Genomic DNA, 23,764 nt, shown 5'->3' with positions numbered 1-23,764 from the left:
AAACAGTTCCACATATGTCAAGAGACTTTCTGCAGCAACTAACAGCTCCTCAAATCCCACACACTCCTCCACCCCCCTGCTTTAAAGGGGCCCTTTTCCACCCCAGACATTCCAGTTACGATGCTCAGCTTATCACCATTCAGCTCTGGGACTGGCATCTCATCTGAAGAGCAATAAATAAATGCTAAATCATCAAAAGCAACAGAAAAGTAAGGGAGAGGTTATGTTTCAAAATGACACATTTATTATATAACTAAACAAAAGGACACAAGCTCCAATTAACTTAAAAATTTCATACTGCATTATGGCAAACACAGGACCAGGATGCTCAGAGCACAGATAAATGATTTTCAACTTAAATTTGCAACAAGGGCTGAAATTCTTCAACTGAAAAGCAAAACTTGGAATACATACAAAGAACAGAATATGGGATTATTCCTTTAATTAAAAATACCCAATCATCTGGTAAAAACAATTTAAAAGTATTGAAATCCACGGTGAAGCAGATAAAAGTTTAAATGATTAGCAAGGCATGTAGAGAGAAAGTTACAAGAAGTACTCTGGAGTTGTATAAAAGATGTAACTTCTTCCCCCAGACAAAGCCTACCTAAGTGCAAGGTACCATCCCATCAAGGGAATACTCCTCATCTGCATGCAGTCCCTCTGACACACAACCTGTTCCAGTAGCCATCTGGTACTTAACCTGCAGGTGGATTTACTGTCACAGCATGCAGTCAGTGATGAAAAATCTCAGTAAAAAACATCTTTTGAGCTAACACAAAAAGGTAACAATTTTTTTTTCAATTAAATAGGTCCCACAACCTGCTCATTTGGGGAGGGGTAAAAGAAACACCATCCTACTTCTCTTCCCTGTCACTAAATGGGTTGTTTCACAAAGCTTTTTATATCTTTTACATTTTCTTCCCCTCAATAGTTTAGAATCAAAATCTGATCTCGTTTGAATCCCAAACAACCCCAACAACGAGCTTGCCAATTACCTAACTCTGAGCTTAGAGGCTTTGCCTGTGTGAGTCAAAAGGTCACTGAAATCTCGCACATCCTGTAATTATTTAAACAAATATTTACATCTCCTGATTAAATATTCATTCAGGAATAAGTTCTGACCAGTTTCTGTACACTCGGAAGTCATCCTTTCTCTGAAAGTACTGCAGCTTCTGGGTTTTTGGTCAACACGGAAGACAACAAAGGGCGGTGTCTGAAGCCAGTCCTTGGGCCTCCTCTTTGCTGGAGTTGTCTGGATCACCTGGGCACTCGGTGAAAGTTCCACTCGGGAAAGTTCCAAACTGGGCATCCAAGGGCTTCCTAAGCTTTGTGGGCTTGCAGAACATGTCTTGTTCAAGTCCAGCTGTGGTGGGTTTGCCTACTTGCAACATGAGAAGGAAAATACTCCTCCCGAAAACGCTTTGTGACAGGTGACATTTGAGGTAATGGGAAAACTGACATCTGTGATTGACATCTAAATGTATATTATGGAACCTGCTAAAATTTCACAAGATGCCAAATTTCAAACAAGTCCAAAAGCTAAAAACATTCAATAAACAAATCACAACTGTTTTAATCAAGGACATTCTCCACTTAAAAAAAATCATCCGATTTTGGCTCCCTTCTTATTTAATCCAAAGAAAACTTATGTGAACAGTAAACACAGAAAAACAACAGCAGCAAAGTGCCTGAAACTCCAATATCCTACAATCAGATAGTTTACTGTAAGGACAGTTAAAGCTCTGCAAAACTTTCATTGGTGAATCTTTGAAAACAGCTTTTTCTGCTGTTTCTCTGGTTTAAAGTTGCATGCATGGAGGAGCACACAATTCTTAGGTTTCTGATACTCTGTGAAAGGTAGCAGACAGCTTCAGAGTATCTTTATCAGGTTTCAGGAATGTCAAGTAATGTTGTTGGATATTGTTTTCAATGTGAAGATACTCACCTGCAAAATTTAGCATACTTCAAAGCTCATTTACTCAAATTATACAATGTAAAATCACCTTTTAAACTGAAGTCTGAAAATTAGTTTAACACTTGCATTTTCACCTAAGTTAAGTTTTGGCCTTAAAAAAAAAAGCATCTAGAGAAGTCCTGTCTTCAAAAATCTACAAACTGACTTTTGGGGCTGGTATCTCCAAGTTCACCTCGACTTACAAGGTAGAAAAGAGCCCCCTTGATTAGTGGTATAATAGCTACAAAGACTGTACTGATTTGAAATTTCAACTTTGTCACATCAGTTTTACACTTGAGATACAGTTGTTAGTTAATTCTCAGGAGGATCTTAGTTACTGCAAGCAGCTTTCTTTGCAAAAAGTACAGAACATCAGTACTTGAACTAGACACATCAGCCCTTTTTCTGGAGTTAATGGTACTGTACATCTTGCTGTACATGATGCTTGGAAAACAACTAAACACAATGGTCCATCATGCAAGCCATGAGACTGTCAAAATGTCTTATTTTTTTGTTCCACTAACTTAAACAAGAATTTTTTACAAATAATTTAGCCAATCTAGATAAATACTGAACATGGAATTACTCTAAAATACAGCTGGGAGTCAATAGTTTCTAGGAAAAGATGCAACTATGACTAAAAGCCTCAAGTACTAACTGCCCACCTCACATGGCTGTGTACAGCACCACTGGAAGATATGCTCTCTGCAGTGTACACAAAATCAAGAATGTTCATCTATTTCATAACACTGGGTGCAAAATAAAAAGTGGATAAAACCCCCCCAAGCCACAACCTTGCTGGTTTAAGTCACACCGTGTGGAGCTCGTAAGAGATCTGAAGAAAGAGTGGAAAATGTAGGCCAGTGGGAATTATGGAACATCACCGAGATGGTATTTTTAACTTCAAAACTTAGTAGTAAAGATAGATATTAATGAGTAAACCCTGACCTACTGTCAGTATTTAATCACACTGTTAAAGACAGCAGCTATAAGCAATTAATTAAAAAGCAAACAATGTAATCAAAGGACTGGCAATACCAGACAGGACTTGTTGACTGCACAGTAAGCAAGGCTGTGAGATGAAAGTATTTATGTACTCTGACTATACCCAGTTAAGTGACTTTATACCTGAGATGACAATTGGGAGGTAAGAGAACAAGTTATCAGTGTACATCATCATCAGATGAAAACCAAACATACAAAAACAACTGCATTAAAAAAAAACCAGATGCAAAAAGACCACAACTGACATCTTCCCCTTAGGATTGTTTTCATTTTGCTGTTTAGACAAACACTTTAACTCACTTTCCTGTGTGACAGATTGTGTTCTGAACTATTTTGAAGGCTCCTGTGATTCAAATGCTTTAGGAATTCACGGAATTTTGAGTAGAAGTGACACTCTTCACTCCCTTTACTTAGGAAATTTAAGGCACCCATAAGAAGCAAATTCATGGGAAGTTTCCATTCCAGGGAAAAAATAAATCTGATCTTCCCTTCGACAGTAAAAAGCCCAATAATCATGAATTCATAAAAGTGATTAGAATGCCACATTCTCTGTCAGTGAGGCAACAGCTCTGTGCTATTTAGCTAAACTAGAACTCAATCTCAAGAGCTCTTACTGTAGCAAGAGAAACTTCACTGTCAGGTTAAAATATGTAATACTGTGACAGAAGGGAAAGTTTGTATTAAATTCTGATAGAGCTAAAAGGCAGAAGCAGAGCAAGGCTGGGCCCCATTTACTGATGAAAGAAATGGGAAACTTTCTTTTTCCATGATAGATACACTTAATTTATACAGCAAACTTACAAGTTTAATGGATCACTGTACTACAACGAGTGCAAACATATGATTTTGTGGGCAGGAGCACTGCTAAAGAAGCATATTTTATTTTCATCTGTATGGAATGACAGTAAATCACTTCTTTGATGAACAGACATTTCATTCCATACGTCAGAAAACATACCTACAATTTATTACTAGAATCAGCTCAAAACACTTCCCATAATCACAAAGCTCAATTAATATGTAGCCATTAGACACAGAAAGATAAGACAAGGTTTTGGTTACAGTTGGGATTCTGAATGAAGCTCAATTCTTTGCTTCTGCAGCTTCTTTATCGTGCTTTTCCTTTGCTTTCTCTTTTTCTTCCAGTTTTTCTTCTTTTTGAAGCAGTGCCATAATCTCAGCAACCTGGCTGGTGCCAATATCAATATCTTCTTTGTCAATCAATTCTACTACCTACCAGAACATAAAAATGAAACAGGGCATTTAGTTTTTACATGATTTGAGGCATTTTCATACCACAGATTTTCTTAAGGCAAAAAAAGGAATCGGTTCCCTGCCATTCAAGTAGCATTTTCTTACACAAAACAAACTCAAACCTCAAATATATCCAGAGTATTAAAAAAACAGGTAAAACTTTAAACAAACAGCTTTTGACCTCAGCACACAAAGACTCAATATTTTAAAGCATTAGTAAAACAGATCCATTTATTATGTGTGCTTCAATGGAAAGCTGAAATACTACCAGCTGAAATGGTATTTGAGACAATTTTTATATAGGCTTAATTTTATCAAAAAGACTTGCTGTACGTACAGGTGTAAGTTAAAACACCTTAAAAGTAGAGGGAAGCAGACCATTCAGAAAGCAAAATGAAGAAAAAAATAACTTAGCACATGATTCCAAATTCTTTTCTATAGCTTTTTGTACAAGTGTCCTAGAATTACTCTGCATTCTATGCAGAATTCAGAAGTGTATTTTACCTTTGTTGGTAAATGTACAGTGACTGTTTAGAGGAACAGAGGAGACAATCACCACTGGGACAACTTCAGTAGGGAGGTAAAATGTGTTACAAAAGGCTGATACTGTATTTTCTAGCTGGACATAGTTTAAGTGCTATTTATCTCGAGTAGGAAAATTACTTGCAAGGAAGTAACTTTCAAGACACTCTATCAAGTAAAAAAAGAAACAAGAGAGTGAAGGAGAAATGCAGGAAAAAACTGAGAATGATCTGTAAAATTAGAAAACAAGACAAAGCAGGCAAAGAACACAGGTTTTTTACAAAGGATCTAAAAGACAACTGATGATTTGGTGTCTGTCAAGCAAAGGAAATACAGATATCAATGAAATATCTAAGGTGTACAAAAGAAGGCAAGAGAAGCTGTTGTCTTGCATTGACACCAAATACATCTACATGCACCACGTCAACACTTTGGCTAACAGTGGTACTTCTAAAGTAGCTCTTCTAAAGCTTTTCCCCATCCTCTCTTCCATTTATACATAGTGTAACAAAATTAGCATATTTAACAAAACTTGACATCGACGTACAGGAAAATCTACAGCTTTAAGGTAATGTGGGTGACAGACATAGGACAGATTTCTTTCCCCTCCCCAAAAATAGCCACATTAATTCTGAAGAGGTCAACATGTATTATAAGATCTCTATGACACATGATCAAAAACCTCACTAGCACCAAGTAAAGACTTTTGCAGAAGACAGCAATACGAATTTAAGCCAAAACAAGCACAAGGTTTGAAGGCTGGGTTGCCTTTTCCTTCAGTAGTCCACAGACTTACCTTAACAACATTATCTATATCAATTTTGCCATCCTTGTTTTCATCCAGTGCCTCTGCAATCCTAGTTAGCTTCTCCTCTGGAATCTTCTGAATTTGTTTCATGGCATTAATCAGCTCAGCAATACTGATGAGATTCTCCCTGAAGAGGAAGCACAATCTGTACATGGCAAGCAGTTACTCCAAAGGAGTAAAGTTGACAAAAGGTAGTATTGAATGTTACTATGCTGCAGGTCATTTGTAAACACATTAATTATTTATGATCCTGAATAGAATGCATAAAAGCCAGAGATGAGTAACTGATCAGCAAGCCGACTTCAAACAACCTATATCTTATGACTGAATCTCATGCTTATGGTTTCCACACGCTTCATTGCACAAATACAGGTAACCAGTAACATTTTAGCACATTTTAGTGGCAATTTAGCAGTTTCTGTGCTTCCCAGATTGTGTAACTAACATCCTTTGCCTCCTCTACATCATTTGCCAAAGATGCAGTGCCATGCACCTCCCATCCTTTTAGATTTGGGGGGGGCTGGCCTACACAAAAGTCACAGGAAAACAAAAGCTGAGAACTCGTCACTTCAGCAATGTGGCTGTTTGGTTAAAACAGGCCTCATTTGCTCATATCAAGGAACAGACTTTGCAGAAGAAAGGACTAAATTTGATGTCCTGACTAGCATGTTTCAGATGTTTCTCCTGTCTGCTTACTGATCTCACGAGGCTAAACTTTTCTGTCTTCTGAAGCCTAAAGTCTCTGCTTGCCTATGTAGTTTTGTTAGTATGAAGAACCACCTTCCAGCACAGGGCAAGCTGAAATGCAGGAGACAGTGAACTCAACAAACAGACATAAGCAGGGTTTTACCAGTACAGCCTCAGCTCCCCACCTGGCCCTGACCTCTGTGCACAGACTGACTTTTATGAAATGAGCATTTGAGAAGATGGGGTGGCACATTGTTGTCTCAGGACAAGGGATAATGGACGAAAGTTCCACTTAAACATAAGGAAAAACTATTTTACTGTTGAGGTGAGGGAGCCCTGGCACAGGCTGACCAGGTGTGGAGTTTCCTTCTCTGCATGTTTCCAAACCCACCTGGACACGTTCCTATATGACCTGATCTAGGTGAACCTGCTTGAGCAGGAGGGTTGGTCTAGATAATCTCTAGAAGTGCCTTCCAAGCCCGACCATTCTGTCATTCTGTGATTTCTCAAGCTGCCACCAAAAGTCCTGAACTTGTTTCTATGACTCTTGATAGCTCAGTAATGACTGCACCAACTTGGGTTATAAAACAACCCTTTGACAATTAAGCAACGTTTCAATTAATAATTTTCAGTCCACAATCACTACAAATTACCCACAAAAGCATCCATTACATAAAGTACAATTCCATTCAGAACAAGCAGATTCTGTACTGTGTTTGTATTTTACAAGCTGGGATGTTTTTGATCAAGCACTTCTCCACAGCACCATTCACACAGCCGCCTTCATCTGATTACACACAATTTGAAACAAATGACAGTTTGCCCTGGAGACTGGAAAAAGCACAAAGTTCAGCAGGAACAAAAGCAGAATCCTTATTTCTGTTTAGGTCATGCTGTAATGGGAGCTGGGAAGCTCTTATGAATCACACCAAATGGTACAGGCATAAACTAGATTCTGACAGTTTGTGATTATGAATCCTGTATTAATTACAGTCTGTAGTGGTTTTGCCTCGCCCAGGTTTTTGGTAGTGGGGAGGCTACAGGGGTGCCTTCCTTAGACAGAGACCTGCCAGAAGCTTCCCCTGTAGCTGACAGGGCTAGGGCCAGTCAGTTCTAAGATGGAACCCACACCTGACCCAGGCCTGGCCAATTAGTGACTGAGGTAACATCTGTGTGAATAACAGATTTGGGAAGGGGAGGAAGTTGCTGCTCAGTTGCTGAACTGCAGCAGCAACAGGGAGTGAGAATGTGGGAACATCTCTGCAGACACCAAGGTCAGTGGAGAAGGAGAGGGAGGAGATGCTGAGGCCCTGAAAGAAAGACTCCCCTGTGCCCCGTGGTGAAGACCATGGTGAGGCAGCTGTGCCTCTGCAGTTCATGGAGTCCACTGGGGAGCAGAGATCCACTCACAGAAGAGTTCTGTGAAAGAGGAGTGGGGGGAGGTGGTTTAAGATTTGGCTTTATTTCTCATCTCCCTGTTTTGTTTTTGATTGTTCATTTAATAAAAATCAAACCATTTCTCCCCAAGTTGAGTCTGTTTTGCCAGTGATGCTAATTGCTGAGTGATCTCCCTACCCTTATCTCAACTCAGAAACCTCATTATATTTTTTGTCTCCCCTGTCCAACTTAGGAATGGGAATGATAGAACAACTTGGTGGGCATCTGACACCCAGCCAGGGCTAAACAACCACACAGTCACAGTTTTTAGGTATTTCAGTGTATGTAATAGGCAATGTATTACCACTCAATGTATGACTCCCTGAAAGACAGAAACACTGGGACCTGGAGAAGTGTTGATAAAGCAATTCTGCACAGAAACTATCACAAAAGATCTTTCTTCAAGAATCTGCAATTGAGTTAAAGTCGAAAGGAAGGAAACTTTCTAAAAGGGATCACGTAAAAGTATCTCCTTACTGTCGTTAGACTTGTTCCTCCATTTCTCTCTAGACAGAAAAGATTTCATTTCAATTTCTTTCCTAACATCTTCACTACTAAAGACGAACAATATGAACATGCTTACCATACTGTTGCACACCTTTTCAGTCAATGGCACAGGGCAAATCTAATGTGTGAGAAGCATGACTAAAACAGTGATTTCAGCTGCATCACTGTAACTGCTAGAGGTGTGAACAAGATGCTAAGATACCAATCAACATTTTGATTTTCAGAGCCTAGTCAGGATTAGCATCTGGGGAATCACGCCTGCTTTTTTCTTTCCTCACTTCACCCATGTTTAACATTCCTTAGAAGGAGAGAAAACCTACTCACAACTTTCTTATTTTTAAAGTAAAATACCTTGACATTCTAAACAACCACCAATGTGTTAACTCCTTTCTGACCACACATCAGACAAAAGCAACAAAGATGAACAGACACACATTCAGAGGTCTCAAATCACTTACCCAGCAGGAGGACTAACACCACTGTCCACCTTTACATCTGCAGTCTTTTGAGTTGTCTCCAGTTCATCGATAATTTTGTCTATCTGACCGATCATTCGGTTCACCCTCTTGGTCAATTGCTTGCTTGCCTTTGACTCCTCGACTGCCCCTTCCTCACCAGTTTTAGAGAGCTCTTTTATCTCTTTTAAATCCTAACAGAAATGGTCAAGAGAGAGAAAAGCTTTTGTCAGTGTGAATCCTTAACAACAGACACTACTGACTTCAACTAGCATTTCAAGACAGGAGCCATTAGTAAATTAAATGCAAATGTATACATATATATAAAGCCAAACTGGAATTAGAACAATAAATTCTAACACTGCTGCCTTTTCATGCACCCCTTCAACTTTATTTTCCACATCTTTCCTAAAACTGGATAAGGTTAACTTTGCTTGAAGTATCTGTAATACTGACATCTACACTCCATAAGAAAGAACTGCAGCGTGCAGCAGTTAGTCAACACCTGTTAAGTCTCCTCACCTCAGGAATAAGAGCAGTAACAAGACTCATCTCTTGGGAGCTACTCCAACAATTTTAACTAGGATTTTAAAATGTTATACAAATGAGGCTCTGTGTTGTCCCACACAAAGGTCATTCACAGAAGCACAGAATCTTAAGGGTTGGAAGGGACCTCAAAGATCATCTAGTCCAACCCCCCTGCCAGAGCAGGGGGGGCCTGTTTGACCCTAGAGTAGGTCACACAGGAACTCATCCAGGTAGGTTTTGAATGCCCCCAGAGAAGGTGACTCTGCAACCCATCTGGGCAGCCTGTTCCAGTGCTCCCTCATCTGAACAGGGAAGAAATTCTTCCTTGTACTCCTTTGGAACCTCTTATGTTCAAGGTTATGCCCATTACCCCTTGTCCTATCATTGGACATTACTGAGAACAGCCTGGCTCCACCCTCCTGACATCCATCCTTTACATATTTGTAAAGATTAATGAGGTCACCCCTCAGTATCCTCTTCTCCAAGCTAAAAAGCCCCAGCTCCCTTAGTCTTTCATCGTAAGGGAGATGCTAAACTCCTTTACTCTTGTGGCCCTGTGCTGAACTCTCTCCATCAGCTCCCTGTCCTTCTTGAACTGAGGGGCCCATTCACTCAGCTACTGACTACAGGCTGACAGACACGATAATCAGCAAGATAATCCCTGGACATGTTCCTATTGGACCTGATCTAGGTAAACCTGCTTCTGCAAGGGGGTTGGGACTAGATGATCTCTAAAGGTCCCTTCCAACCCTACCATTCTATGATTCTACAACTTATGTTAAAGCTAAACATGAAGAGAAACAAAAAAAGAACTGCCATTCTCCATTCCTCACCTCATTGTACTCCTGGACATCACCCTTCAATTCCTCAAGCTCCTCTTTTTCCTTTGTTAGTGACTTTTTCTGTTCCTGCAGCTTGGTGCAAGCATCACTCAGCATGTCAATCTCCTCCTTAGTAATTTCTTCACCCTGTAACAAAAAAAACCCATACACAAATTAGACACATTTTTGAATTTACTCAAAGATTTGGGGCTTTTTTACCAGAAAAGTCAGACTCAAGACTCTTCCCACGTTCACAGTCAATATTTTGGGTCAAACTATGTGGGTTTTGGCTATTTTAAATTCTTTCGTACCTAATTGTCTCATTTAGGAATGTTTCACTTGCTTCTTTGCTGGGTGAAAAATGCAAACAACTGAGAAATGATTACTATGCACAGGAAAGATAAACTAGACAAAAAAAATGCAGAGTAAAGTTCAAGAAGTTAAACTGAAGCAAAGCTATCTTCAACAACCTTTGTGAGAACAAGGATGAACATCCACAGTTTGTGAAGTATACCTGCCTCTTGAAAAGCTGAGAATGAAAATCTACTCCCAATTGAATACTTCAAGACTTAAAGGTAAGTCACTAAAAATGCTAAAATCCCATCATACTAGCTACAGTTAGCATAAGAATCTTACCCAGACAGCAGCTTTTATTTTGAATGGCTAAACTCTGAATAGTCACATGAGTACAGAAAGACATGTGAAAACACGGATGCCAGAAACACAGAGCAGAAGGATGACACACTTCCAGAAACAACTACAGAACAGTTTGCAAACTAGTCATCCAGCCCCTTCATCAGCTCAGGAAGAATTTCAGTGTACTGTTAAAATCTAGACATCAACCTCATTTCTGAATTTAACAGAGTATCTGTAGCCTGACTTAGCAAAAGAAAAAAGAAAAGGAAGTAACTCAGATTGAAAACAAATTCCTTTGTCTTAAATAAAATCCATCATCTTCACTAAACCTGCAGTCTTACATCTTTTCCTCTAAGAGGCAAGAAGGTATTCCAGGGTGTTTAAAAACCTTTGGAAGCATCTTTAGGGGACAGACTGCAGTGAAACTTTAGTTAAGAAATGCCACACTTAATTTACTTATTGTTTTCTCTTACCAGTTAAGGCTATTGAAGAAGTCTTATTTGTGTCACACACGTGGAGGTAAGAAGAAGAACTCTATCCCAGACATGGCTAGTAAGCAAGCTGCCACATCCCATGACCTTGCTGCTTCCAAGGAAGATTATCTCAGTCTTGTCTGCCTCCCTCACAAAGTATGGCTGCACTACCCTGCACCACACTACACAGTCAGCCAACTCATCACACAGCAATGCATGATTTCAGCGTGGATTAGTTCCATTTTGTTATTACCATTAAAGCCTTCTCGGCAGCATTCTAAAGTAAACAATGTGATAAAAATAGCAGGCAGGTAGTGATGCTGTCCAGGAAAATGGAAAATATTTTTCTACTTGAAACAGCTATTTTAAACTGATGTTGTTATTCTGCAAAGTAACACTGGGACCGAGAAAAATCCTGACATCAAACCTCACGGACAAAAATAAGTTTTATTTGTAGCTGAGCACTTAAGGTACAACTGAAACATGAAAAGGAAGCACCCAAGAGGTGGTAACAAGGACAGGTGATCCAAGAGAAATACCAGACACTGTCCCACAGCACGTGTGGATGGGTTCAGGAAGTCCAATCTGGTGAGGATGTGAAGCCCAACAGGAAGGGTTTCTACAAGTGCATCAGGTGCAAAAGGATGACAAAAAAAATGTGGGCATGCTGCTGAATGGGACAAGAAACCTGGTGCAAAAGGACATGGAAAAGGCAGAGGCAGTCAATGCCCTTCTGAGCCTTTACTGGTAAGACTGGCCTTCAGGAATCCCAGGTCTTTGAGACCAATAGCGAAGTTTGGAGCAAGGAAGATCTACCATCAGTGGAAGAGGATCATGTTAGAAAACATTTAAACAAACTGAACATACACATCTCCATGCAACTTAATGGGATAAAACCAAAAGTGCTGAGGGAGTTATTTGATGTCATTGAGAAGCTACTCTCCTTTACCTTTAAAAGACACTGTCATCAGGCAAGATGCCTGAGGACTGGCGTGAAAGACGACGCCACTGACGTCTTCAAAAAGGGCAAGGAGGTGAATCTGGGCAGCTACAGGCCAGCCAGGTAGCAAATTATTAAAATTAGCACGTTCTGACTGCAACAAAACATGTTCTGCCCACAACAGAGCATGCTAACCTCAAAAATCAACCTCTTTCTTTGATAGTGGTATAAATTATGTTCAACTTCATACTGTAAGAATACACTAAAAAGATCTAACAGTATAGATACACTGCCTAATCAGTTTAGAAGAGGAAGTCGATACAAATCTAGTAGAGACTGTCCAAATCCACTTCATTACTTCTTTGATCTTAGCTACAGTCTTCAAAAGAAGGGAACACTCATCTTTACTTCCCCTTACCCTCTCCCTCCTCATGTCTTAACTGTGCACACATTAAACATGCACAGATCTATTATGTTCACAGCCAGTGCAAATGCCTTCCAAAACCAGTATATTGGTTCTAGTAGCTCAGAGGGATAAAGGAGATACTCAGAGATCTTTTGTTCTGACTTCAGTTGCTCCATTGGTGGTTAAGAATGTGCAATCTACTAATTAAGTGGTTTCCACTGACAGAATGTGATGAGGGTTAAAACTGAAGGACAGCCAGACAACTTATTTACATGTTTCAAATCTCTATATTAAAAAGTACAAAGACGTACAGATATCCACATTACCTTAATGCCTTCCAACACTGGTGCTGTATCCTTCAGTATCTCTGAGTGCATTGTCGCATCTGCTCTTGCCAGTTCTTGTTCAATATCCACAACCATCTGAGTTTTTTTAGCTTGCAGGGCAGCTGCTTCAAGATCTACTGCTGATTCCACCTCTTTCTAAATTTGAAAGAACCATGAAGTTTTAGTTAAAACAAAGACAACATTATCTCTATTAGCACTGGTAAAGAACAATAGCTGAAATAGCTGCCAAAGTAGACGGAGACATTTTTATGAGAAGACATTAAAACACTGCAACATATTGAGTTGGTTTCATATTAATTCACTCACTTGCAATTAATGAGCTATGTCTGTGAACTCCTGACCCTTAATCCACCAGTAAAGCAGGCCAGAAGCTTTATAGTCAAGTGTTATCCAGTGATATTATCAGGTAAATGACAAATAGAAAAAGCCAAAGATAAAAACATTTAAAGTACAGGGTAGGGGAAAATCAAAAAAACAAACAAAACCAGCACCTTTGCTAGAGGAATAAAAGGTTTCTTTTATTACTCTAAGTATGAGACAACTTTTTATGTTTCATGGGGAACTTTCCTGTGTTGCAGTCTGTTGTAATATTTCTCCCACATATTCCACAGGTGGACTTGAAGTCTGGTTTCTTCCAGGCAACAACCAGAGCAGAGGCAGTAACTCTGACATGTTAGTTTTTACATCACTGATATTTATTCCTTGATAGCTGCGAGCAAACTTACCGTGGCTGCAACTTGAATGGTTTCTTTGGCTTTCTCTGCAGCTTCAGACAATCTTTCCATCTCTTTTTCCTCATTTTCTTTTCTGATGGCTTCCTCTTCATGAAGTGTTGCTTCCAGACGTGCTTTGTTATCTATTTTTTCACCTTCAACTTCTGCCACTTTGACTTGAGCCTCTTTGGCCTAAAAGCAATGTAAGAAGTGTATTAAAGTCTGTATATGTGTGTAAGTATATGTATGGTTACATAATGTAAGAAGTTTGTCTATCATTACTGAGATAGATAGTACAGGTATGCTAATGAACATAGTTAAAACCTCCCAAAGTTACTCTATTTTTCATTTCTCAGAAAAAGATGATTCTCTGAAAGTGAGAACTTTCCACTCTGAAATCATACATGTTCTTTTCACTCTTTCTCTGAAGAGTCCCAATAACCTCCTCAGGTAATTTCTCTCTCTACACAACATCAACGTTTCAAGGTATTAATGTCTTTACATTGCTCAGAGCACAGCCTGTGTTTTATGTAACCAGTAAGTGTATCCTAAAGCTTCTTATGTTATTCCTGTCTACTACCATGCAATGAAATGTTGCCTTTCATTTGCTTTATTCTCAGACCCCTCCACATATAAGCCAAGTTTTTCTGTGTTTTGGGTCACTCAAATAAGCCTGTCAATGGTTTAGCTTTTCAATGAAAAGGAAGGAACCAAGAAGAACATCTACTTCTTTGAACAGATTTTCGCTGAAAGGATTTTCAGTTTACAGACTATGTACATCAATACTTACAACACTCTCTGGTAGTGTCTGAAGAGTTGTTTTGAGCTGGTCAGCTGGAGAAAGGGTATCTGGAAGATACATAGCTCTGGACAAAATGAGCAATGAAGTAGGGATTTCCTGGTTCAGATGAAGATCTAACCACTATAAATGCAACATACAAAACAAAGCTTCAACTTTTGTATTTATTTTTTTTACAAATCTAGTCAAGCATATACAAAAAAGCAAATACTGATTTTATCCTTTTTAATACTACTTAGCAGTCAGTATCCTATGAATTACAGTCCATAAGAATTACAGCAACTGCACTGAAATGTATGAAGAAGAATTTTGTTTGAGGAAGTAGTCCAAGAAGTATTGAATGGATAACTGAAAAAGCCTTTTGTTTCACATTCATATTCCTCTAAACTAGGCAACACCAAATCTACTTGGAGAGAAGCTCTTTTTAAGAGTAATACAAATATTTAACAAGACAAATTACCAAAATTGCAAATGTATTTTAGATACATTTAAGTCAAAGTATCTACTTGCATCATCAAAACACCACAGTCCGGTCAAAAACCATAAAGCCATTGCTGCTACATACTTATGCAGTACACAGGAGAAAAGCTTATTAAGAAAAAAATGCTTTAGACAGGCCTTTAATAAGAACAGAAGGAAAGCAACTTCTTAGATCATAACAAAAAACACAGCTAGCAACCAAAGTTAGGTCTCTGCATTCAGTCCTGCAAAAACATACCTGTTTAAGCTGCTCCTTGAGACGTTCCTCTGTCACACCAAGAGCTCTCATACCACGGGCACGACACGCTGCCTGCAGTTCTTTAACAGTCAGGCTATCCACTCCTTCTTCAGCAATCAGCTGCACAAAGTGCAAAATCAACTTTAACATCCAACAGCTCCAAACTTAAGAACCACCATCAACGCATAGCCAGAGTTTGTATCTTGAAAAGGGCCACTAGAGGCTGCTGTGGTAACACAGAAGAGCCTCCACCTTCTAAACGGTGAACACTGTACTGTGATCCTAACAGCTCCCTAACGGAAATGTCCATCTCTCTCCACGTTAAAATTTCTATCAGCTCCCTTACAAATTATAGGTTCATTCAAATGCTTTTCTTTGTAACATAATTATTTGAATTGCAATTAAATGTAGATTTAGAAAAGGGTCAGCTTTTTCTTTTACAAATACGGACACTTCTGATTTCAAACTCTTCAAGCCCTTTCACATTTTAAGTTAGCTCAAAAACAAGACAATTAAGATAAAAAAGGAAAATGCCTGGAAAGCCATATGCATATCCACATATACTCATTATCCTTACATTAAAAAGTTAGTAACCTGTGCCTATTCAGAATTACTCACTTTGTCGTCTGCTTTTATGCTTCTCAACCTCATAGTCAGTTGGAAGCGTAGAAAGTTATTTGTCCCAATTGACTGAAGTTCCAACAATTTACAAAGTGCCACCAGCTGAGGCCTGGTAAGATTGTCTAGAGTCAACTCATCTTCAAACAGTTTAGAGAATCTTAAGATCTCCTCATTACTGGGTCTTTCACCAGTCTCTCTGATCTGCAAGAAAAGAACCACGTATAAACTCCAAGCTTTTCAACAGAAATGTTACAGTTATTTTCAACAATAAAAATACTCTCCATTTGTCAAGTATTTTGCATTAGTGCTGGGAAAGGAAATCAAACACACAGAAAGCAGAAAAGAATTTTTTATAAACTCTCCAACTTATCTACAAAAGGCAAAAGAATTGGTGTTACTTATAGTTCCTAACAACACTGCATAATACGCTTAAAGATAAAACTAACAATCCCAAAAATGCCATGTATCTGTGTACTAACATGCAGCTCTGAGCTGGCACTGCCATGAGATATCTCACAAGAAATTACCAAAACCAAACATCTGAACAAATAGTTTCTACAGAAGGCACACTGGCAGGTATTCTTTCTACTACCATGCTAACTAAACACAAAAGCACATTAAAGGCATCATTCTGTGAAGATAAAGTTATAAGTATATACAATGTCAAAAGTTTTGCCACATCAGTGTCCCTGTGAAACATGGATTTGGACACTCACCTACCTAAATTCTCTCCACAACCACACTTGTTAAAGTATTGGTTTGTTTCCAGTTTCTAGTTGTTCTGCAGCAACTCAGTTGCAAATGCACCTGTACTTGGAAGTTACTCTAAGGTATAAAACACTATTTGGGAAAGGACTCTGTATCCCACTGGACAGAAGCTTCTAAGTTTTGTTTTGCCAAATGTCTCTTCACAGTAATTAAATCTAAATACTGAAAGCAGAAATAACAGTTCAAAATAGTAGAAAAAAATGTATTCCCCAGTCTCATCAGGTCACAGTAGAACATTATCACCTGTATAAATGTTAATTTTTATATTTTAAGTGCGTATCAGTGATAGTCTGGAGGAGACTGAGGGGAGATCTTATTAATATTTACAAATATTTAAAGGGTGGGTGTCAGGAGGTTGGGACATCCCTTTTTTCTATTCTATCTAGCAACAGGACAAGGGGTAATGGGATGAAGCTGGAACACAAAAAGTTCCATTTAAATATAAAGAAAAACTATTTCATTGTTGAGGTGAGGGAGCCCTGGCACAGGCTGCCCAGGGAGGGTGTGGAGGCTCCTTCTCTGGAGGTTTTCAAAACATCCTGTGTGACCTGATCTAGGTGAACCTGCTTCTGCAGGGTAGTTGGACTAGATGATCTCTAAAAGCCCCTTCCAAACCCTACTATTCTATGATTCTATGATAACTGAATCCAAAATCTATAAAACTTATGAATTAAGTACTCCTAGTCACTCAGTACCTTCAGTCTAAATAGTAAGTATATAGATAACAAAAAAACAGTTTTCTCAATCCATTCTACCTTTTTTTAAGCTGTGGAAAGAAAATACAAGCTAAATGACATCAAGTACAGCCTGAAAACCTATTATCTATACAGGCTGATTTTTACTACAGGTTTTACTTCCCAACTCAAATGTTTCAAGTGAACAGCTACTGAGTACAGAAAAGATAAAAATTTAGAGGACAATAGGTTCTTGAGTCCATTAAAGTCCAGGGTACTTGTGTAGCAGAGAAACTAACTCAGAGAAAGAAAGGTCAAAGGCCTTGTTGTTCTACTTCACCAGCTCCTTCCCTACAGGAGCTAACTTTTGAAACTTTCTAGTACATCATTAGCTACAAAGCAACATGGATAAATCCTGAATTCTGCAGCAAACATGTTAAGCAAGAATCATCAATGGTTCTTGTAGCATCAAATACTTCACTGCAGAAGCAGTTACAAAAGAATAACAAAGAAGTGGGAAACACCTAAACTTCTTGCTCTGACATTTATTGTCTAGTACAGTGAAAAGAGATCAATAAAGTTTGTCTCCATGGCACAAATGAGAAATACATAGCTGTAAAAAGCACACCCACACATTAGAAATGCAGGGCTTGAAACTCCCTTTTAGTCATCAGAGGAACCTGGGACTTCCTCCAGCAGATGTGGAGTGATACCTCATTTATTTCCACAGAATTTAACCACCAAATGTAGATTCTCAGTAGCGGTTCTTTCAAAAGAAAATGAAACGTTCCACATAATGAAGCATGGCAGTGGCATGCTCCCAGAGTCGGCAGCATCAGTGCTTTGGCTACTTACTGCTCTAAATAACCATTTAAAATTATCTGCAGACGAAAAAGAACAGAAACAGATGATTGCATCGAAGCTTCAAAGTACATGAACTTCGTAAGCAGATATTGACCAGCAAAACTTGCCAGTATCAAGGTCTGGTATCAGATCCATATCTGACAAACTACACAGCACTATCAACATGATCTTATGATCCTACCCTTTCAAATTTTATTCTCAGGACCAACAAGCGGGAAAACCTCAAGCTAGCTGACAGGACTTGAAAAGTTCAGGTCTAATATGCTTTTGCCTGAGCCCAGGTTTTTGGTAGCAGGGAGGCTACAGGAGTGGCTTCTTTAAACAAAGGTCTGCCAGAAGCTTCCTCTGGAGCGGACAGGGCTAGGGCCAGTCAATTCTGAGATGGACCCCACATTTGACGCAGGCCTGGCCAAGGTGTGACTGAGGTAACACCTCTGTGAATAACGGATTTGACAGGGAGAAGAAGTTGCTGCTCAGTTGCTGAACGGCAGCAGCAACGGGAGTGAGAATGTGAAAACATCTCCACAGATATCAAGGTCAGTGGAGAAGGAGGGGTGGAGGGTGCATAGGCCCTGGAAGAAAGACTCCCATGTGTCCTGTGGTGAAGACCATGGCGAGGCAACTGTGGCCCTGCAGTCCATGGAAGCCATGGGGGAGCAGAGATCCACTTATAGCCTGTGGAGGACCTCACACCAGAGCTGGTGGATGCCTGAAGGAGGCTGAGACTCTGTGGGAAGCTCACCCTGGAGCAAGTTCCTGGCAGGACCTGGAAGTCTGGGGAGAGGGGAGCCCACGCAAGAGCAAGTTTGCTGTCATGACTTGTGACTCTTGTGAGGGACTCAAGCAGGCGCAGTTCTCCCAGTGGATGACCCACATTGGGGCAGGGTGTGAGCAGCTGCTCCCCTGGGAGGCCCCATGCTGGAGCAGTTCATAGAATCATAGAATGTTGGAAGGGTTGAAAGGACCTTTAGAGATCATCTAGTTCAATCCCCCTGCAGAAGCAGGGTCACCTAGATCAGGTCTCATAGGAATGTGTCCAGGCAGGTCTTGAAGACCTCCAAAGGAGACTCCACACCCTCCCTTGGGCAGCCTGTGCCAGGGTTCCCTCACCTGAACAATGAAATAGTTTTTTCTTATGTTTAAATGGAACTTTTTGTGTTCCAGCTTCCATCCCATTACGCCTTGTCCTGTTGCTAGATACAATAGAAAAAAGGGATGTCCCAACCTCCTGACACCCACCATTTAGATATTTGTAAATATTAATAAGATCCCCCCCTCAGTCTCCTCCAGACTAAACAGCCCCAGTTCCCACAGCCTTTCCTCATAAGGAAGATCATGAAGAACTGTAGTCCATGGGAAGGGCCCACGCTGGAGAAGTTTGTGAGGGACTGTCTCCCATGGGGAGGGATCTCACACTGTAGCAGTGGGAAGTGTGATGAGGCCTTCCCTGAGAAGAAGCAGCTGCAAAGTCCATCTGTAATGAACTGACCGCAATCCCCATTCCCATCCCCTGTGCGGCTGTGAGGAAAGAAAGGAGAGCCCTGGGAAGAGATGGGGTGGGGAGAGGTGTTTTAAGATTTGGTTTAATTTCTCATCTCCCGTTTTGTTTCGATTGTTCATTAATAAATCAAACCATTTCTCCCCATGTTGAGTCTGTTCTGACTGTGACACTAGTTGCTGATCTCGACTCACCAGCCTCTCGTTATATTTCTCTCTCCTGTCCAGTTTAGGAAGGGGAGTGATAGAACAACTTGGTGGGCATCTGGCACCCAGCAGGACTAAATCACCTCAAGGTCTGAGATTCCCAGGCTTATGTGCTGTTTTCTGTACAAGTACATGTATGTCCCAAAGAAGGGGCTACACTCTCACTTTTAACAAAGCACTTGGTGATGGTTGTTGACTTGATCTCTTATTCAACAGCTTCACAAAGAGAAATCAGAAGTGTGAGTGCACTGAGATAAATCCTACCCTGAGAAGATTTAAGAAGGTACTTTCCATCCCTGCAGAAAAAACCTTACCCTTACCTACAGTTTGATGAAACAGACCTAAAGGCCATCATGTTGAGGCAGACATTCAATCTTTAAGCAGAACTAAATATTACATTTGACCCAAAAAAAGTACTTCCCCCCCACACACTAAGTTTTAATCAGTTAATTAGGAAATAACTCTTCTCTACTGCTTTTTACACCTAGTGTCCAAAAACAAGGTCAAAAACTACAGGAAGTAAACACTGAGCACATATTTTAAGTTAGAACTAACTTATTAACAACATGAGAAAATAAGAAGCAAATGAGCAGACATATACTGCTTTCTAGAATCAAGCAGTGAAAGTATCAGCTAGAATACCACAGCGAAGAACATTAAAACTTCAGCACACTGAATTATTACTTGCAAAAAAGAGACATTCTAAAAAAAGCTATTACGTCCTTCTTCTGTAAATCCAACACAATAAAGGTGTCTTATGATTACTACAGATGAAATAAAACACTAAGCTTTTTTTGGGGGTGGAAAAATACATTTTAAAGAATTTTTACCTTTTGAAAGAAGGTTGAAAAATCTTTTGTGACATTTCCTTTAGCTGCTTTATTTTTTAAGGCCATCTCCTCAATTGTATCTTGAAGGAATTTAGCCAATTCAAGCTTTACTCTCAGTTCTTTCTTCAGTCTTTCCTCCTGTGAAAAAAACCCTTGGTTTTAAAACCTCTTTCCAAAAATATATGCACTAAATATCACTTATTCTGCCCTCAAACAAGTTAACATGGACTACTTTTGAACTTCTGCTGCAGCACACATATCACAGGACATTCACTCTTAGCAAATGTCCCCAAATCACACTGAAAACCAGACTAATCAGCTCAAATCTCCATGAAGCATAAGATACCATGCCAAGAGTGAAGTGCAGCACAAGTAGCATTACCTGCTAAAACTAACATGCACCTTCTGAATTAGTGACAATAGAAACTAAGCAACCAGTTGGGGTAATTCCCAACTCTTGGATCCAACACAGAAATCTGACACTACATCTCAACCAAACTGGAATTTATCACAGAATTAGAAATTAATAGTTACTTAGACCCAAATATACAATCGTGACTGATTGTATCTGTGACTGACTAGGAGCTCACTATGTGTGAGCCTCACATAAATCTTCCGTGCTCTGAAAATGATAACTTTTGGGGCTTTCTGGTGTGTTTTTTAAAAGTTTTAAACAATTCTGAAAAAACTAAAAGGAAAAAAAAAAACAAAACAACCCCCTAATGAACTATTTTAAATATTAAATATACCTACAAAAAAAACTTGCAACAAGAATAAGGACTAGAAATGCTAAAGCAGTCTTATTAATATAAACAAGAAAAATTAAAGTTTCACAGCTTTCATCTCTGCTTTTTAAGAATCCTAGAAAATGGACATGAAGATAGCAAAAAAAAAACCCAGAGAAGCTTACAGCCCTGATAGCTAAGCCCCTGCACACATACAAAGGTAAACCAGAGTGGCACTGGTTCATTTTCTGTTAACAGTAAGACCATCAAAACAACATAAAGAAGACAAAAACATTCCTCTAATATGGAAAAAAAAAATTAGAGTTTTCCTAATGATTAGATGGGTTTTTTTTCCTAATTTCTTTCTTTACAATGTTCTAATTTTTTCAACACACATTCCTGGATTATAACTTCAGACTTGCTTACCTTTTTAGATTTTGTCTCAAATGTAGAGGGAAGCATGTTAGGGAACAACTTAAGAGCTACTGGAAGTAAAAATTCCATAAATGGGACAACAAGAAAAACCAGGAAAGGGACCAAGCGGAAAAGGTCGGCACATATTCGAAGAAACTGGAGGGAAAAAAAAAGAGATCAATTTAATGATCAGCAAATTTTAAACTGTTTATTTAAAAAACACTTGGTCATCCATATTATCCCTTAAGCTTACATAGATATGTATTTGTTACAAGGAAAACTTAAAATCACACAGAAAAGGATGTGACAAAGTCAGGTTTTAGTATCTTTTTCTCCAAGCTGCTATAAACTAGAGCGTCAGAGTTTCACCAGTTTTCAACACTAAAGAAAGTATTTCAAAAGCCTCACTGTGTCTCAATAGGATTATTGAACAAGTATCTCATTTAAACCTCTTAAAAGCACCTGAAAACAGGAGGTGGTCATTTGTTGTTGTTAAAGCTGCTTAACTTCTTTTATTCATCTTTATTTGTGCTCCACTAGTTCTTACATGCATGAGCTACTATGGACTTAGTAATCAAGAATAAAATGAAAGATCCTTCCCCTTCTGCCTTACAACAATCATAATGCACATTTAAATCCAGGGTAATGAGCCCAGCTTGGTAGATATTTTTTTTAAGTCACTGCTTTTCTAGAGCAGTAATCCTCTGAAGCAGACTGATTCATTAGTTATCAAATCTTGAACTGAGCAAAGTAAGTAGCATCCTTCTGATTTCTGTACACCCATACACGTATATATTGGGCTATATAATCTATAATCAAATCTTTCTATACTCATTAGAAGCTTAATAAGTTGCTTTGTATGGGGGACTGCAGATTTTGCTTGACTCTGCCTCGTTTTACAAAGCAAATAAGCAGTTCTTGAGAATACTGTTGGTTCCTAAACTAACTCAAGTTCCTAACTAAAGTCAAGGTCAGATGTACACTACTGCCACTGTACTGTAATTCAACATCATGGTTTGATAATCACAGCTACGACTGGCACAAACTGCCAACATAAATGCTATTATTATTAGCAAACGTGCTTTCCCCTCCATCTCCTCCCCACAGCACACATCGATCCAAGGGATCAGCAGCAACAACCAGTATAGATCATATGTCACTAGGAATGCTTTGCTAGAAAACAAAACCAGTAAAACTTCAACCATCATTTTCTTAGCAGAAAGCCGGTAAAAATCTTAAAACACTGTTAGAGGAATGCACAAACCTCACAGATCTTATATTCAATGTTTTTCTTTGCATATAAAAAATTCAGTTTCCCAGATGGGATGCTTTGGTCCATGGTTTACAGACTTGCAGGTTTTTCTATTCATTCCAACAATAAAAGATAAATGACTACCACAGAGTTCAAAAAGTGGTAAGAAAGTCTGGAAGAAAATTTTCAAAGTCAGGAGAACAACAACATTTTCCCTAAAAAAAAACCCCTCAAAACTCAGAAATGTCTATAGAGTGCAGTACAGAGTTCCTGTTTCTACCCAATATCCATTTTTAGACAGTGTGTACCAGCATTTGTACGAGGTAAAATCCATATCTAAGCAAGAAATTGTACAGCTGGATTGAGCTCACCTAATGCTAACCTGCATCAAGGGAGAAAGACTCATGGATGTGCACTAACAGTCACAGTGTGAAGGCACACTACCGACCCAGCTAAATCCAACCTAGAAATGCCTACAGACAAGCAAAAGTACATCAGAACAAAACAAAGGGCAAGGGAAGGAGGTGTTGGAAAATTTGATTTAAGCACCAAGCAAGACTGGCCTTTTCTACAGCACCACTGTCCTGGATCAGCTTACATAAATCACAAAATTGCACCCTCTGCTAACTCCAGGAAAATAACTCTGCACAGGAACCTAATACAATGGTGCATGATTACATGCACATTACTTGGCAACAAAGCATGAAAAACCTGTGACTACACTGTATCTGCCACTACATTTCACATATTCCACTATTTCCTCCTCAGCAGGGCTTGTCAAGTTGATACACTTGCCACAGACTCCATAGTGCTTGCCATCTCATTTCCATATCCTGAGCCATCTTGCTGTAGGAGGCAGCACTACAGCAGTTAGTTTTTAACTACCAGTTTCCTATTTC

General features: G+C 39.2%; 1 protein-coding gene across 2 annotated transcripts in view; it reads right to left on the bottom strand.

The window, feature by feature from the left end:
* Positions 1 to 231: 231 nt before the first annotated feature.
* LETM1 (leucine zipper and EF-hand containing transmembrane protein 1) overlaps positions 232 to 23,764 on the bottom strand; it is a 33,771-nt gene continuing 10,238 nt past the window's right edge. The window contains exons 4-14 of one of the 2 annotated variants that reach the window (XM_061993687.1): positions 21,626 to 21,769; positions 20,475 to 20,612; positions 15,632 to 15,835; positions 15,014 to 15,133; positions 14,287 to 14,418; positions 13,509 to 13,688; positions 12,763 to 12,918; positions 9,994 to 10,128; positions 8,636 to 8,826; positions 5,535 to 5,691; positions 232 to 4,195 (exon numbers count right to left, since the gene is read on the bottom strand). In XM_061993687.1, coding sequence (XP_061849671.1) covers positions 4,046 to 4,195; positions 5,535 to 5,691; positions 8,636 to 8,826; positions 9,994 to 10,128; positions 12,763 to 12,918; positions 13,509 to 13,688; positions 14,287 to 14,418; positions 15,014 to 15,133; positions 15,632 to 15,835; positions 20,475 to 20,612; positions 21,626 to 21,769 — 1,707 coding nt within the window. In that variant the 3' untranslated portion in view covers positions 232 to 4,045. The remainder of the gene's footprint in view (positions 4,196 to 5,534; positions 5,692 to 8,635; positions 8,827 to 9,993; positions 10,129 to 12,762; positions 12,919 to 13,508; positions 13,689 to 14,286; positions 14,419 to 15,013; positions 15,134 to 15,631; positions 15,836 to 20,474; positions 20,613 to 21,625; positions 21,770 to 23,764) is intronic. The other variant, XM_061993688.1, reaches the window with a different exon arrangement.

This window comes from Colius striatus, chromosome 3 (genome assembly GCF_028858725.1).
Source record: "Colius striatus isolate bColStr4 chromosome 3, bColStr4.1.hap1, whole genome shotgun sequence".
NCBI classification, from domain to species: domain Eukaryota; kingdom Metazoa; phylum Chordata; class Aves; order Coliiformes; family Coliidae; genus Colius; species Colius striatus.
Note: the sequence above shows the minus strand (reverse complement) of the source record. Positions and strands in the feature narration are given on the sequence as shown.